Source organism: Harpia harpyja, chromosome 4, assembly GCF_026419915.1.
Source record: "Harpia harpyja isolate bHarHar1 chromosome 4, bHarHar1 primary haplotype, whole genome shotgun sequence".
In the NCBI taxonomy this organism is placed as follows: Eukaryota; Metazoa; Chordata; class Aves; order Accipitriformes; family Accipitridae; genus Harpia; species Harpia harpyja.
The window spans coordinates 62,648,246-62,666,487 of record NC_068943.1 but is presented as its reverse complement, the minus strand read 5'-3'; the positions used below and the strand labels follow the sequence as shown (position 1 = coordinate 62,666,487).

At 39.3% G+C, this 18,242-nt stretch overlaps 1 protein-coding gene across 1 annotated transcript in view; it reads left to right on the top strand.

The window, feature by feature from the left end:
• The window catches only part of MOXD1 (monooxygenase DBH like 1), a 51,094-nt gene extending 37,115 nt beyond the window's left edge, over positions 1 to 13,979 (top strand). The window contains exons 7-12 of the mRNA XM_052784377.1: positions 352 to 518; positions 1,945 to 2,136; positions 4,938 to 4,997; positions 6,912 to 7,054; positions 10,612 to 10,780; positions 13,490 to 13,979. Of these exons, the coding sequence (XP_052640337.1) occupies positions 352 to 518; positions 1,945 to 2,136; positions 4,938 to 4,997; positions 6,912 to 7,054; positions 10,612 to 10,780; positions 13,490 to 13,654 (896 nt within the window). The 3' untranslated portion in view covers positions 13,655 to 13,979. The remainder of the gene's footprint in view (positions 1 to 351; positions 519 to 1,944; positions 2,137 to 4,937; positions 4,998 to 6,911; positions 7,055 to 10,611; positions 10,781 to 13,489) is intronic.
• Positions 13,980 to 18,242: the final 4,263 nt, after the last annotated feature.

The window sequence follows — 18,242 nt, the reverse complement described above, 5'->3', positions numbered from 1 at the left end:
CTTGTATTGTTTGCTCTGCCTGTGATCTAACTTCTTTTCTCTGAGGTCTGTGTTGGATAACTTAGTGGAAGGGACACAAGGGCTACAGACAGCACACATTTTTCATTCACATCTGAACGTCACAGATATCAAGATACCATGTTTAACAACCCTCCTGTGGGCTGCCCCTATTTATTACTTCCTGCATATGGTTTGACTCGTTTCCAGATTATTGCGGTTGATTACTTGATTTTCATGTAGAAAACTTAGGACAAGCCTTGAAAAATGTGAAACAATTGGATTTTTTTTTTCTTTTTCTTTTCTTTAAAATACTGATTTACAGCCACGGCTGACTGTGTTCTTTTGTTGCAGGCTTGATAGATAACTCTGGTCTGAGGCTAATTTATACTCCAGTTTTAAGGAAATATGATGCTGGGGTTATAGAAGCTGGTCTTTGGGTCAGCCTCTTCCACAATATCCCACCAGGCATGCCTGAATTTGTGTCAGAGGGTCACTGCACACTGGAATGTCTGGAAGAGGTATGTCTCCTGCCTGAACCCATTGGTTTTTATTCTTAGAAATAGTTTTGGACAGCCACTTTAACTTCTTGGGCAGATTGATAGTTACCAGTTAAAGATATGTGAGCAAAGGCATCTGCTACATGTTGCCCTCCAGAATGTTGAGTCTTTTTGATCTTGGTATTTGGGGTGCTCAGTATTCAGACTGCTTTACTGATATGAGTAATACTTGCAATGCTTTAATTGTGTGTTCAACATATAAGCGTACATTGCTTTCCATGGCAAAGCTATTAATAGCCTGGAATAGCTAGCCCAGAAAAAATGTTGAGAGAGGTTAATTAAGACCTGTGCATGTGCAAAAGGCTCCTAACAGTGAAGTGCAAGCCTGAAAAGTATTCTTAGACCAACCACAGAAACTAAAGACCTGAACAGGTTTTGTTGTATGGCCCAAAGTACAAAATTATGTGTTCATTAAACACTTGGTTACATCAAGATAATTTAAATATCTCTACAGATAATGGAAGCATTGTCTAAAATCTGTGATTATTGTACCATGGGAGATTCTCATATACATTGTCATTTATAGACAAAGCTTGAGTCAATGCTTGTTATGATGTGGTTTAGAGTGAAAAGCCAATTAGATATGGAATTTAGATTTCTTCTTGGTGATGTTAAATGTTGCATATTGTTATAGCATTTTTCAGCCTAGAAACACTTGAGTAATCTATTATTGTGAGGCTGTACTGTACCTGAAAGGTATTGCGATAACAGATTATTTCTAGTTTGGGCTCTGAACAAGGATCAAAGTTTGGCATACCAGAAGTTCGGATCCGTAGATCTCAGCTAGAATGGGATTGATGTCAGATTTCTGTCAATTTGGGAAAGTTAATTTTAAAATATTTTTGACCTGGAAAAAAGTTTCAGATGTAAACTTACAGTATTTCACTACCAGTTTACTTGAAGATGGGAAGTAGAGCATATTATAATTACAGCCTCTTAATTTAAAGTCCTTCTTTTGGCACAATATTGCTAACATCGTTCATAACTGCATAGAAATTCTTTTTCACGTAAGCATCCACATTCATCAGTATCGACCATTAACACTAAAATAATGTGCAGGTTCTAGTATAATTTCCTTGAAAGTCTTAAGCTATTGAGAATTATTGGCAGTTTGGTTGCTTTTCATAAAAGGTGTGTGCATTAGGAGTAAAAAGACATTTTTATAAAAAAAAAAAACAACAAAAAAACCCACAGAAAAAGACCTAGCCTTTTTGCATATAAAACCTTAATTTCACATACGGATTTGTTTTGGCACCAGACTGAATTTTGCTGTAAACTGAGGGAATGTAAAATGCTTTTATTAATATATTTTCACTCTGTTTGTACATTGCATCACATTATGTTACACTGCATCTGGGCACAGATGGTGTTGGTTTCCCCTGGCCAGGCTCTAGGTGCTGAGAGACCTGCTGGGATTCATGTGTTTGCGGTACTTCTTCATGCTCATCTTGCTGGCAGAGCTATCAGGATGCGCCACTTCCACAATGGCGAGGAGCAGAAGCTGCTTGCTTATGACGATGAATTTGACTTCAACTTCCAGGAGTTTCAGTATCTGAAAGAAGAACGAACCATCTTGCCAGTATGACACTTTTAATTCTTTCCCTGAAAGTGCTTAAGAGATTGTGTGCCTAACATTTACTCACATTTAGGATTAATTTTGCTACAGAATTTCTTATCATAGAATCATGGAATTCTTGAATGTTTTGTTAATTTTTCCACTTATCGCAGAGTGACTAATGTATTAAAGTTGCAGTCTCAGGAGTGCCCACCCAATTCAATACAGAACTGGCTTGGCCCATCAATTCAAGCTATTCTTTGGGTGTGTTTGGTGTCCACAGTTACTTGATTTGAACTTTACTATCATAAATGTTTGAACAAAGCAGATTATAAAATCACACGTGTGCCTGGCTGTGCATCCAGCCAGCTGAAGAATGGGAATGCCACCACATGGCTTTATGGAGCTTTATGGAGCAGTTGGAACCAAGTAGCACATCCTGAGTATTTGCACACAGGAAGTATCCAGCCTTGCAAATGTGTCTACAAATCAGCCAAGTCTTCTGTTTGTTTCACATTTTTATTTGTTGTTGGGAGTAAAACTACATGCTCATGTTCCACGTGAGGTTTCACTAGTAAACAAAACTCTTTGGAAGAAGAAATCATGCAATTCTATCTTCTGTTCTTGTGAGAATAATGTGATATAACTTTTAGAAAAATCCCAACTACAATTATATTGTAAAGCAGTAGCTATCCATAGGTACTGCATGAAAAGAGTCTGTATTTTTCTGGATGAGTCGCTCATTTAAAAATTATCCACTCATCTTTTGCTAGTTCCAGCTGGCATCTGTTTTTGAAGCTTTGGCCTCAGGACAGGAAGTTTAGTGCTGCAAAGGTTGGGTGCTCCAGATCTGGCCAGCAGAGCAGCTGGGGATATGCTTGTCCCAGTGCAGGTGAACAAGCCCATTGTTACTTGATGGAATTGGTCAGATGCAAAATATCAAACAACTGGATTTTGTTTATGATTGGAGCAAGTAAGGGAAAGGGAGATGAAAAGATCATCGCAATGACTGAACTTCAAGTATGGTCAGGACCCCCATGGTTTAAACTTCCAGGCTTCTGTTCAAGTCCCTTTCCCTCTTACGTCTCTTCTCCCACACTGGGAGACTTTGATATTTGTTCTTTAAAGGCAAGAATCTAAAATGCTAACTTTGTAATTTAATTTCTACAGCAAAACCTGGATGTTCAGGTGCTCTTTGAAGTCCAACTGCCTGTACTCCACAGGGACTTCAAAGACAAACTGGTGTTACCTCCTCCAGGAAAGAAGTGTTGAAGGGTTTAGGAAGAGGGCTGGCAGAAGATGACAGGCTTGCAAAGAAAGCCTGTAAAATTTTTAGGAAAATCCATGCAGATTATAGAGAAAGGCCTCTTAAAATTCAAGAACAAAAGGGAGTAGACAGCAGAAAGGCTGAAAGAGGTATTTGATAGTATCAGTAACTTAAAAAAGACTGCTTGAGAAGAAGCTAGAATTCTATCTCTGAAGTGAGCCCTTTTCATGCCTTTTATTGTTTTCATCTTATGCAAAACTACCTGTACAGCTTTACATATATCATCTGGTGTAATTCAGACCACAGTCTAATCAATTAACTAATAATATTAAAAATTTTCATATAAGTTCTTGTTATTCTCTCCTTCTGCAAGCTCTTCCAAAGGTGTATCTTTCTTTCCGCTTGTGGAGTCCAGGTTATTTGTTTTCTTCGCATACTGGCACTGTCTTCTGAATTCGGAAACAAAAGATCTAATCTCACAGAAGGAACACTTTTAGTGAATGTTACCCAGTCCATAAGCCACGAGAACCAGGGACCTCACTGGTGGGAACCAGCATATTCCCACTGGGAGCAGTGAAGCTGTGCTAGTTCATGCTGCTTCAGAAACCTCTGTCTCCATTTAGCCAACGCAAGGCTGACGCACCTTATTCCAGCAGCCCAGAGTACAGTTAGTGCTCTCATTGATCTGGCAATGAGACAGCCTGCAGGAAAGGAGAAATTCTCAAACTTTGAAGGGTGATCTGATTTTTTCAGGGAATATTAATACAATAAGTGATAAGGGAAGATGATGATACAAAAAAGTGAACCAAAGAAAATAAACCTCTGCCATCCCTGTGATAAGAAGTTGCCCCAAATATCAGATTTTTAACGTCTGGCTATGTTTTTCAATATTTTAATTTCCACTTGATTATCATGGTGATTTTGAGATTTGTATTTGATTAGGTACAGGGAATAAAGGTAGTACCAAACTGTTAGATCAGTTTAAGACAGCAAAAAGTTAATTGTATGTATTTGAGAAGGTAAGTATTCAGCCTTTCCCATACATATCTGTCAATGTAGTTAAGTCTTTGCCTGCCACTGCCACTCCTCTACTCCCAGGCTTGGCAAATAGATAGTTGTTATTGTGATGGGGAAAACCTTCTTTTCCTCATTTGGCAAGTATTTCTATTGAAGTTGGCAGGATAAATTAGCCTGGGGAAAGCTATCCAAAGTAGCACTGGATGAATTTTGGAGCAAGAATCATGTATATGTAGATGATGTATACACAATTTTCCTGAAAATAGGATTATAACTGGGCACCTCCATTACTATTTAAAAGAGACAAGACTTTTATTAAGACTCCGTTTAAATCCACGGGGGATCCCTGAGGATCTGGGATAATATGAATGCTAAGTGCCAAGGCCTTATCATATGCCAATTACCTAATCCTTTGCTCTTTCAAAAAGTCGTATCCACTGCTCTGATCTTTATTTCTTAAGTGTTTGCTGTCATCTGTGGTTACCTGAAGCTGGTGTTGATAAACTTCAGAACTGTGAACTTCCTAAATCTTGTGTTTCAGGGGGATAATTTAATCACAGAATGTCACTACAGTACTGTGGACCGAATTCGCATGACATGGGTAAGAAAAGTTTTAATGGATCAAAATAAGTACACAGATAATATTGGGGACTAAAATCTCTTTCATAAAATGCTATTAAAAAGTGTGAACTTACTTGCTAATGCCTGTGTGCATGTAATTACATATTATCTTTCCTCTCGTAGATTCTTAGGTTTAAAAGTCATCAGGACTATTATGATCATAGTCTGATCTCTTGCATAAGGCATTCGTATGACTCGTTTATAAAAATAAGCAAGGCAGCTCATAAAAGACCTTTAAAAATCAGAATTTGCTAGTATAAGGAGTGCTTTCTTCATAACATGTATTAACATGCAAGTTCTGCATATTCTAATGAATTATTTTTATGAACTTGCTAGGCATTTTTCCCCAAATTTGTAATTACCAGTTCTTATGTATCGATTTTTACTTATGCCATGACCAAGATGGGACCACTTGCTTTTGTGCCTAACATAGAATCCAGGCAGCATGCAGGTCCTTTAGGCTGGGAGGAGGAGGAGGCTGGGCACAGTGAGCCTCTGCACATTACCTTTCTTTCATGCGGTGGGTTTTCCAGCGGCAGGGACCCTCCCGAAGAGGTGCTGCCCCCGGGGCGGTGCAGGAGGAGCCCGTGCCGTACCTGTGCACCTTTGCCAAAGGCACGAGGAGTGGCTGTGCCACAGCCCCGAGTGCATGTCCATGGCAGCAGACAAGGCAGGGCCATGGCCAGGGGGTGAGCATCCCCTTCGGACTGCAGCGCGTGGTCTCCCACATGCAGCTTTTTGGGTTAGCAGAGGCCAGGCACTGGCCATTGCAACGTGGCCACTGCGTTTTGGAGGTGAAGCAAATTTGGTTGTTGGGACATGAGCCGGACTGTGCCAGCTGGCTACGAAACCAGAGAGTGATGCCAGACCCACTATGTTTATGGGAGGGATGTAGCTGCTGGCACCCAGCCTTCGCCAGGGGCTGATTCTGCTTCCTCAGGAGGGGCTGGATCCAGACCTCTGAGAGGTGAGACCTGAGGGGTTTCTGTTCGGCAGGGATGTTGCCGGCATCCACAGAGCACAGGGATACCTCTCCCTGAATCATGGCTTGCGTGTAGGCGCATGCAGTAGTATATAAAGAAAAGCAAAAGAATGAGAATGAAGGCTTTTGTGTTTTCATCCTATTTTCCTGTGTGGGGACACCACTAGCTCTTGGCCCTTGGTTCATGTGTTTTGTCTTCTCCATTCCTATTCCTGTGGTTCTGTGAGATTTGTGGAACTGTTCCCACATGGGATTTAGGAATGTGCAGCTCATAATCTTGTCCATATTTACCAAGATTAATTCTAAATTAGTTGTTTGCCCCATGGCTCTCAACGTCTGTTTCTTCTGCTAGCTAAAAATCTTACTCTAATTAATTATTTTACAGTTAGTGCTCATTTGTTCTTGAGTCAACATTATCTGTTAACTTAAATAACACTTTTCTTTCTTACTCTTTACCTGCACATGTACTTACAAGGAGAGTTCATACAGATACATATTCCATCCTGGCCTCTGTTTTACTAGACAAAGCTCATGTAATTTCTTATTAAACAGACTAATTATCCTACCAGATTTTTTCTACATCTGCTCCAGTTTGAAGCCCTTTTTCTGAAACATGGTAGATATAAGTACCTTGGAGACAACTGAAAATAAACCTGAACTTCTCAGATAGTACCCTTCAACATAATAGGAGTCTTATTTTATTGATGTTCTTTCTGACATCTTTTAAACTTGCAGTGTATTTTGTAATTAATTATGTAATAACTTCTTGCTACTTGATAACCTAATGTGCAAGATAAACCTGTTGAATTGGGCCTCCTGATATACGTTTCATTAGCATATAAATGCTAATCAGTGTTTTTTATCTGTGGGATTCCAATGCTATCTTGATTAAAAGAAAAATCCCATTTTCAGGGTGGTCTGAGCACCAGGAATGAAATGTGCCTGTCATATCTGCTCTATTACCCAAGAATCAACCTCACCCGATGTGCAAGTATTCCAGATATAATGGAACAGCTCCAGTTCATTGGTGTTAAGGAAATCTATAGACCAGTCAGGCAAGTAAAATGTTTATGAACATGTGTAGCACCTCTATTTCTGTCTGTGGGATTATAGGGTCATTTTTATATGACCTTTATTTCTTTCTGGTAGTGCAACATGTTGCAGGGTCACTCATGCTACTTCTTTTTGGTCAATATGCTGTGCTGCTACTTATTTCTCCCACCAAATTATTTTGCTTTTTTTTTCTTTTTTTAAATAAAAAAGCAGTTTCTTCTGTTAAAGAAATAATATTTCTCACAGCAGGTTTTTTTTTCACCACAACCTTCTGTAAAAAGACTATGTATCAATGGCGTATCAGTGTTTCAGATCTATCAATTTATTAAAGTATATCAGTGTTTCACATATATAGAGATACTTTTGAAAAAGGAGTTTGGGAGCATGGGTAGATTTGTTGTCAGTAATTCTGCTGAAGTCAGTCAGTGCAACAAGATCCTAGAACTGTTGCTCACATATAGCGCTTAATGCTGTCTTGGTGACACTGACAAAAATGCGCAAAAGGGGAAGAAGTTGTACATTAGAAAGGAAATTGAGGGATTGAGAGAATATTAAATTGTTCACAGTAAAAGATAAATGGTAGATAAGCACAATGATGGAGAGAAATGAGAGAATGGAGTCTTTGAAAGAATAACAGGTCGGAGGATGACATGCAAGGCAAGTAGAGAGAAAAACATGGAACCAGTGGTGGGAATCTAGCCAAGAGGAAGAAAAGAGCTTTTTAGGTGAACTGTTAGCTGCAGGGGCTTGCAATTCTGTGCAAAGACACTCTTCTGAGTCTTGGACTCCTACTGTTCAGAGAAGCAGGACACTGCACATTTTTGAGATGTAAATCCATGTCAGAAAGAAAACCCCCTAGCTCATTCATCAGTTTTTCTTCCTAATAAAAGTAATCCATAAGTATCTGAATGTTGGCCTACTGCTCAGCTCAAAAGGGGTAATATCGTTTTGTTGTAAGATCTGTCTACTTCAGTGCTCCACAAACATTAAATATCCCCTCTGTGGATGGCGAGGGTAGGGACTGTTATCATTTAGGCAACTCGGGATCTATAATAACCACCATGAAGATCCATGCAATTCAGCTGGCATCTGACTGCTGGGGTAAACAACAGGCTGGTGAATTTTAAACAAGGTATTAGAGTTTTCCAGTAAGTCAGCAGAAGTCTTGCTGTCCTTCATCATGAGAGTCCTTGGCAAGAACAAAATGCTTCCCAGTGTGTTGTTGGATCTGGCTTTTCTGCCCTTTAATGTCAGTGGGATGACCTGTACAGCGATAATGCTCACTAAGAGCAAGACTGATTTCCAGGATCCGACATAAAATTTAAATTTGGGTAGGAGGTGGGAGGAAGCCCACTATACACAGGATAAATGTGTGTGAATATATAAAAATCAATAAATAGCATATTTCAGTTTTTAAGTGTTCCTTATAGTGATTAAAATTAAAGCATCTCAATAGCAGATCAGCAGTGGAAGTGATTGTAAACAGAGTGAGAATAGTCTAAAGAGGAAAGTTCCCAAATGAATGAAATGCAGAAAAATAATCAAACAATAGAAAGTAGAATGCACTATTAGTGGTGAAAGTTAAATTACATTTGTATTGTTAGTTGCACTAAACTAAGGTAATAGTAAGATTTTTAAATAAAATGGATAGGTTAACAGTGTGTCATCACATTTACATTTTAAAAGTTGTCTTTCCATATAGTTTATCTTAACAAAGCCATATAAAACTATTATCGCAAAGTAAATCGATGTACAGCCTTACTGGTCTTAGTTCTGAAATTTATATCCAAGACAGAAGAGCTTGAAGAAAGTCACAATGCAATCAATGTCTACTTCATTTTCCACACTATTTCTATTTACAATCTTTTTTAATACGGAGAGAACACAGTCTCTAAATCAGTCCTAGCTAAAAGAGTCTTTCTGAGCTTAGAAAGAAAATATTCTAACAAATGTATGCTCTCTTGAGCGTTCATTCATGATAACTGTACTTAAGGAAAAAATGCACATTTGGCCTGGGGAAATAAAGATGTTTTGAATAGAGTAAGTATGCAGACTGTCTGCCGCAAATGGAATAGTAATTAGAAGAAGAGATTATTAATGCCTCTAGTATTTATGACCTAATCCACAATTCTTGTTTCATTAAGCTCTGTCACCCTAAGGATATGTGACCTGATACTCATCTCTCGTGTCAGTCTTACACTGGAATTGCTTCACTGACTCCTCTAAAGTCTCTCGACTTACACATGAAGGCAAACTGGAAGCAGGATCAAGGCACTGTGGCTCACTTTAAAACTCTTTCTTTTTTCCCCAGCCTGGTGGCACAAACAGTGGTATAAATCATGAGGAGCTGAGATGAAAGTGATTGGGCCACAATAGTGCAAAATAGGTGCTTGACTAAAGTTATGTCCTCCACGCCTAGATGTTGAGTAGAGCAGAACTTTGGCATAGGCAGCACTTTACCCAAAGCAAGTGGGAGACAGTCTACTGCAAGCTAACACAGATCTGTCTAAAGTGCTTTGAAAAGGTAACTCATGCTCCAACCAAAGTATTAATCAGGTTACTTAGATAAAGTTTTAGCTACTTTCATTCTTCCACTAGCTGTACTGGACTTTCTGTTTTTAAAAACTTGATCCATCCACCATGTTGTTTCCATTCATCCCAGTATAGTCAAACAAGGAGAAAGCAAAAACAATGGAAAAAGTTTTCTTTAGCTGGGTTTTTGGGTTGGTATTTTTTTGTTGGTTGTTTTTTGTTTTTTTATTTTCCTTTATGGGTTTTTTTGCATTTTCTGTACTAAATGAAAGACAAGAAATCTCATTCCTTCCCTTTCCACATTTTTGGCTAGTGGGAAATGGGATTGGCCCCACTTGTTCATGGGGAGGATTCCCAGATGCAGGCAAATAGTCAGCTGTCTCATAGTAACGCAACAGGTCTCTATCCCACCCCTGGCCAAAAGTCCCCTTGCAGCCGGCATGTAAGGACATGCCAAAAGTCAATGTCCACGCCACCAGTTATTCTCATTTGATCTTTTGGCACTGCTCCCAGCCAATGCATGTTAGAGCAGCTCCTGTGCTAGGCTGAGTTTTGACCTATTATCCCAGTTATGACCAGAGCTTGGCAGAGCCATCTGGAAGCAGCTTTCTAATGGCAAATGTTTCTTTGCAACACTGCCTGCCAAGCCTAGTAGAGGGTGCGGCTTTTGTTTTGGTTTGGTTTTTTGAGAAGTTACAAGATCTGTTTTGTATTGCCTGTGTATTCAGTTTGTAGATCAGAGAACAGCAATGTAATTCTTTTTCTTAACTTAAAATCCTTCATTTCTAAAAGCATCTGGCAGCAAGTCCTAAACTGCTGACAAACTTTTGTAAGCCTGTTAAAATCAATGAAACTGCATCAGTTTTCAGTAGCAGAGAACTTAGCTGAGAATGTGAGTTAGGCATAATATACATTATTAATAGTACATTTGTTTTTGAGTAGTCTTCAAAAGCTTTTCCTCATCAGTTCCAACTTGATGGTATTTAGCTATTTTTTTAAAAATCTTTATCTATTTATTTTTCTTTAGGACTTGGCCTTTCATTATCAAGAGTCCTAAGCAGTATAAAAACCTGTCTTTTATGGATGCAATGAACAAATTCAAATGGTCCAGATCGGAGGGTCTCTCCTATAATGAACTCGTGCTTAAACTACCAGTGAATGTGAGATGTTCAAAAACAGACAATGCAGAATGGTCGGTAAGTCTAAGTGCTGAAAAGGAGGCAACAATGCCATGAAATAAATGTGATTTACTGTGCTTCATTGCCAACGAGTAAGTACTTGGTTATATGTCTTCAGACTGTTTACGTGGCTATATTACATTTACATACAATAACAAATGATGAGAATGTTTTATCAATGCTTTCACTTAACTCGAGTTCTAGAAGTATTTAAAAAGAATAGAAAAGTTGGAGCTTTGATCAGCACTTGGGATCAGTAATAGGAATATGGAGTCTTTCATTGTGTCTGAGATTGATTAGAGAGTAACCCTATGTGTCCAGATTAGGTGGCCAAGTTAGAAAGCTGTTTTCCCTTGGCTGCCTCCATTGTCAAGGACTTATGTTAGGGTATTGTGATGGATGATTCAAAATCCCTAAATCAGATTTCTTCTCTGAGTCACTCTGTAGGGGGAAGCTTATTGACTGCATAAGGAAGCCTTGAATCTAGCTTAACTCAGGCATCTAGACTACCTGAAGTTATATAAGTACTCTTCCAATATCTCTTGGGTTTTTGTTGGTCTTGTGTCTTCAAGATGTCTATAGTATTGGGCCAAAAAAAGTGCATTTGGATCAGCTGTTTTCTTTGTGCACATTCAGAAGATTTTATCTTCTATAGTTTTCCTTTCCCAATTCTCTTGATGAAAAAAACTGTAAGATAAAAATAATTCCCCAGTAAGTTGTTATTTAATCTAAATGTCTACTGGTATTTCAGCAGGACTGCTGGGAAAAGCTGTCATCTTTAGTGTTGGTGTGTGTTTATAAAGAACTACTAGTGCATGTAGTATCATTCCTGAAGGAGATGCTGAAAAATATATATTGCTCCTTGAATTCCTTTACAGGGTCCAAATTCAAGACTTCATTTTACTTTTTTGAGGTTTTCTGCTCAGAAGGGTACATTGTCTCATTGTACTGGCTTATATCCTACTGTGATTTTAAGCCAGCCCAACAGAGCTGATACAAGATACTACTGGTGAAATACTTCCTAGGAAAGGACCTTTGCCTCATTCTTCTCACCCCATAAAACAGCCCACACTGCCTCGTAGCGGGTCACACAGTGCTTTCAGGTGGTGGCGAAATTGCCCTTCCTGCAGCAGTGTTCTCGGGTCTTTCCAACATTGATCAGACTGTTCTGCCTATGGGATGTCAATGAAATACTGTGTGCTATAAGTAATCAAAGAGGTTCTGGTTTTTTCTAATATTTGTCCCACTGCAGACCTTCTGTGACAAGTAGTTATTCACAGTACATGTGACTATTCACCAGTTTTGGTTAAACTTCTTGACCTTTGCAACTCCTGGCCAGTAGCAGCTGCGTAGCCACTCTTTCACTGACTGTTTGTCCGAGGACAAGTTAAGATGATGAAAAGCACACAAATTTTATTAAGAGGGCTTAGGCTTCTTCTTTTTTTTTTTTTTTTTTTTTTTTTTTTAAAGGTATGCTTTCTGGAAAATGCTGTTCCCCTTTATCTTACAGAATGAAGGAACAATACTTATGACTTAAAGAACATAGTCAAAGAGTGAGCTCACTGGAACTGGGAGTGCTTAGTTCTTCCTTTTAATCATAGTTTCCTATTTCGAATGACTAGGGCATATTCATCAAAGCTACGATTAGGACTCTTTCCTTTCCCTTCCCTTATTAGTGATACTACATTAAATTGGCCATCCTTATCAAAATCAAGAACAGATTTAACCTGAATGACCAAACAATCAGTGAGTTGTTACAAGAAGGAAAAAACTTGAAGCAGAGGAAGTGAGTTGAAAATACTATCATCCTTCTGTAGGGATGGTCCCTTGATCAGTTTTAGCTTTGTGTTGTTTGCTAAGATTAAGTCAATTATTTAGATTATTTTTTTTCTGCAGTGCAGGATAATTGCAACATGGAAGAAAAAAAATCAAAGTAAGCACATGCTGTGCAGGTGGGCATTCAAAAACGTTTGTGCCCAGGAGCTTGATTTTTGCAGAGCTTCTTTTCTTTAACATGTAGGGAGTACATTTAGGAAAAGCATAGCCAAGCAGTGTACCCAGATCTCTCTAATTTCACATCAAAACCATGACAGGCAGGTACTTATGTCTAACTCCATAAAAATTGCACTGAGTTCTAAGGGAAGAGTAAAAAATGCTCAATATATAGAAATATGACACTGCTGTAGGTGACCTTGCTTGAGCAGGGACATTGGACCAGATTACCTCAAGAGATCCCTTCCAACCTCAACCATTCTCTGATTCCATGAAATAATGTGTACACAATTAACTGCCTTGTACATGCAAGTGTAAGCCCTGTATGTACAAATGAATACATTCAAGTACCATCCAATATCCCTATAGCACTGCAACACTGTAAACTTCCATTTTTATCTGCCAGAAAGATGAAAACAAAAACCAAAATCCCACAAAGCAAAATAAGGTCGTACAAATCAACAAACAAAAGCCTAACCTTGCTTTACTGGAGAGGATGCCAGTGTGTATGGCTGTTCCCAAGCTGAGAACAATGGATGTGCACACTGGCTGATCATTTGGTGTGCAATATATTAATATTTTTACTAAGCCTGATGTCTTCACAGTAAGAGTCACAACCCCAGTACAAAACTAACAATAGATTCTCATACAAGCTGCCAACTAGTTAGAGAACAAAATACAGATTTCTAATCTTATGTGACAAAACTCTGATCATTTTTATTATTTTAATTGCAGATCCAAGGCATGACAGCTTTACCCCCTGAAATAGAGAGACCGTACAAGACAGAACCAGTAATATGCAGCTCATCTTCCTGTTTACATTGCAGTTTATTCCTCACCCTGTTGTTTGTTGTATGTGTCACAGCCAGTACCATAGGAAACATTGGGCCCTTTGTATAATAATTTTTATTCATTTGTGTTCTCTATGCCATGCAAGTTCTGATGTGTTTGCACTGTTGCTATTGTAGATTTATTTTTTTACATATTAATAAACTAAATTTGCCAGTTCAAAATAAAATGTGTACTTCCTCTGAAAACTGTGGGTGTTTTGGTTTTCAATGTAAAGTATGTATAAAACACAGCAGGTACACTGGCACATTGCATATTGAAATCTTTTCCCATACCATTTTGTTATACTTTGTCCTGACTCTTTCACATGGTGTTTTCAAAATCAGCTATGTATATGGGTAAAATTAATAAACTAAAAGCAACTTAGTTAACCACATTCAACCAGGTGTGTGCTTTATTATTTTGTCTTGGTTCTTGACATCTGCAGGTTATGAAATTATTGCTGTATGGACAGGCCTTGCAAACATGTATTTGGGCATGTCTGACTGACACGTGCCATAAAGCTATAGGAAGGATTCATTCAGGAAGGACACTTCTGGGAGCAACACACTGCAAACCATCTCAGCTCTTGAGAAGAACCCCAAATCTCCCCAGAGCAATTCCTGTACAAGTCCTTTGACTTGGCAGGAATTTTTCTTCCCCAGTCCCTGGTAATTCAGTGTGTTTCTTTTGTTTTCAGGTATTTGTACAGCAAGTAAAGCTTTGGCAAGGGCTAGGCACACCTTTGCTAGATTTGATCTGGATAGCACTAGCAATAAAGATCTATCTTGCAGCCAGGCTCTGGCATGCACAGGGAACCAGAGTACGAGCCTGCCAGGAGCTATTGTTAGCACATGACAAGCATCGTGATAGGCCAAACTGTTGATTAAGAGGTTATTTTTGCATCTCGTGTACAATTTTTTATTTATTTGGAAACCTTCAGCTTTTTTACTCGAATTGTGTTGGGCAGGGAAGATTCCCAAAAGATACCTAATCTATTGCTCCCCAATGAAATTATGCAATGCAGTAGAAAAGGACTTTGAACATCCAAAAAACCCCTTTCATAGCTATGTTGCAGTTACAATAAACTATAATTTTTCCACAGTGCTGCATAAACTTTACTGGAGTACAGCTATAAAAATAAGTTGTTTTGGATGTTGAGAGTGCTTCCCTGACCAATGCAGCACCTGCACTACAACTAACCTCTGTAAACTTAGTTATATACAGACTTTGTTACGTATGTTTTATGTCGCTGAGCACTCTTGTGCAGCGTGGTGAGTCCAGAGCAGATCAAGAACCTGACTGAGCTGAGATAAACTGGTTTTCTGAACGTTTTTGTTCTTTGACTGTTAACAACTGATACCTGCCTGTGCAGTTGCACCTCTTAATGAGGGCAGGCTGTTCTGATGCAAAGAAATACCACATAAGAAGAAAAATAAGGAGAGGATTTTGGAACTGCCTTCTCTGTATTTGAGAAGTGAGACTGAAAGCATCACAAAGCTGGTAAGACTCTTTGTGGGTAGCCAAAATGACAATGTGTGTGCTAATCGACACAGAAGAGAGGCACTGAAGCAGCTAATGCCTCAGGCAGAGATGAGAGAATTAATCAAGTACAGATTAATCTTCTAGGAGCTAAAACAATCTCATTACAAAATTTATGCATAAAGAAAGTTTAAAATGAGCTGTGAAGACAGAGGTTCACAGTGCCTACTAAATCCTTCTGAGGCTCTAGTCTGCGCTTGGGTAAGAGCAACTCCCACCAAATCCTGGGAAATTTCTTCACTGTTGATGGGCAGCTGCTTGCTCTAAATATACCTGGACAGTGGTATGTTCTGCCATGCTTCCCACTGGTGGTGGGTAAGGTAAGGAAAAGGTGTATGCCAAATAGCATATGGATTTTTATTTTTCTGGTCAAAACACTGAAGTTTCAATAAAGAAATGTTAACTGTTTAGGTGTCTCCTTCCTCCCAGCAGCAGAACTATGCTTTTCTGTTTAATGTTCCTGAATAGAACTGGTTGAAAAATGAAAAACAAATAACAGTCACAGCGAATTATAGGCAGGAAAAAAAAAAAATCTTCTGAGTGATTATTTGTACAGATCTGTTCTGAATGTGAAAAGCTAGGGCATCCTCCAGCCAAGATACCACAGAGTCCAGGGTGCATCAATTGTAAAAGCAGTCAGCGGGAGCCTTGGCCTTTCTTACACTTAAACCCATCCCTATAGCAGGCATGTTTGAACAGCTTTTTGTCAGGGAACGAGGGGAAAAATAATAGGGAATGAAATGAGAAAAGAGCATTTATGTTGGACAGGGGAGCCCTTTCACATGCAATGCTGTCTCTCATTTGCGAGTAGATACGGGCTGCTGGCATCAGTCCTATGTTGACTTGGTTTGCAACAAAGATAAAGCAGATCCAGGGTTATTTTCCATTCACTTGGCTGTTCTCTGATTTGATGCATTTTCTTATCTATGGGGATTTCCTTTCCATGGCACCCATCCTAGGAACATGTGAACAGATGGGTGTTTGTTGTTGCCATCCAGAATGCCATGAGATGATGTAAAGCAAAGCCAGCTCAGAAAGGATGTCTGAGAGACATAACTGCCAGTATATCAGGAAGACCTGCCGTATACACTAAAAGTTCATTTTTGTTTAACCTGGAACTGTTTTATGGCTTTTGGAGGAATGGAAAGGAAAATTTTGCTTCACAGGTAAATAAAAAGAGAGACTGGTGATACAGTTCTGGGATGCTTCCAACTAAAAGGATCCAAACCAAATGTGAGCACATTACATTATTAAAGAAACTTAAAATAAGAAAACAAATAAAAGAGGAAAGGCTGAAATTGTCAAAAATTCAAAGCAAGGGTAAAGGTTAGAAATGCCATGAGCTAACTCTATGCCACTGAAGAAAAAACAGGTAAGGCAAACAGATACCTAGTCACACTGCACATGAAAAAGCTCTCAGGCACAGATTTCTGTGGTTTTCTTTCAATATTGTGCTATGCTAAAGCATATACTCTTGTATTGTATTGCTACCCAAAGCTTTCATAATAGTTACAGTTAAAAGTATATACAGTAAATACTGTTTTCAAGCAAACCATGGTCGAGATGTTGAGTATACACTGGAAAAATCAATGAGTTAGGGATGTTGAGCACAAAGTGACTAAATGTAATACCTCCTTTTAACAATTTTGTCATTCAAAGCTTTTCTGTGTGAAGAAATGTGTTAAGAGTTTCCAGTGAGAAGCTAAATGTATAAATATTTTAGTGGGATAAGGAGTTGCACTCTGCAATAGCAGTTAAAAAATCCATTCTCCTTAAATCAGATTCCCCACACAATGGTCCAGCTGCCTGTCACTTGTAGACTATCTATAGATATACTATTAATACCATTTAATCCCTTTTTGTTTTGTTATTTCTTCATTATGAAGCTTTCATTTAATAAATGCATGGCCCTCCTCAAATACTCACAGTATCTAAATCAACAAATCATTTGGGATTTTGCCTGTGTCTCGTAAAACCAGGATGCAGGAAGGCTGAGAAGGGAGCATTGGAGTCTATGTAGCTCTTTGATTTGCCCCTATAGAGGAGGGTGTCATTTTCTGTTCGCATATCCCATCCACGAGACCCATCGTACGACCCCGTGTCAGCCCATCTGTGCCTGCACCGCAGTGACATCGGGCTGGGTGCAGGTGTGGACTGATGCAAGAGTGAGAAGCAGAGCTGCAGCCAGTGGGAGTGCAACTGTGCTGGGCTTAAGCCCTTTCACTGGGGAGGTCTTGCTTCGTAACCGGACTGGCTGGTTAAAAAGAGGAACTGTATGGCCATACTATGCCAGTTGCTGAAGAGGCACAAATTTAATAAATAAAACCTAGCAGAAACACTGGCCTCATTCTCCTCTTTCCTCCCTCCATGCAGAAAGTGGTCTATTTTTAGACCAATTATTACTTCTGGAATGTTTAAGAATTTCCACTCCTTCCGCTCTCTGCCTCTTATTTCTGATTTTTGGTACATCCCTGCCTTTGCATGAGAGAGAGAGATAACAAACTTATCCCAAACCTTTTAGCAGAGGGGAAAGCTGGGAGAAGAAAATGACAGCTGTGACACAGAGAGCTCTTCTGGGCTGCTTCCTCCATCCCCACAGAGGTTTCCCTTGGGCCATGGGTACCCCAGGAGCATCGGACCCCCAGAGACCAGCATCCTGTGGGTGCACCGAGCCTGGCACAAGGCTGACCAAAGGCGTGGGGGCAGCCGTGCTGTCTCCCTTCTTCAGCCCCTGCAAAGTGCTTGCGGTGCAGATGCCCGTCCCCGGCTACCAAAACCTAAAGCCTGGTGCTTAGTGCGCTCACCTACTATAGAGATATGAAGATGATTTATGTTTGTACACCAAAACTAGAAAAGTAGAGTGTTTTCCCAGATTGAATTTTTAGTTTTGTGGTAACTCCAGTTTGCAAGAAAACTGTAAGATAGCAGGCAAACATAAGATGATTTAAGATGTCTAAAAACATGACTTATAGTCTGCTTCTGAGAGCTGGCCATTTTAGGATGAGTTATTGCATCCTGCTCAAAAGAAGATACACTAAAATTCAGTACAAGCTCTTCCAAACCACTGAGCAAGAATCACACCCATCACCACTTGAACGATCCCACATAATCAGATGTG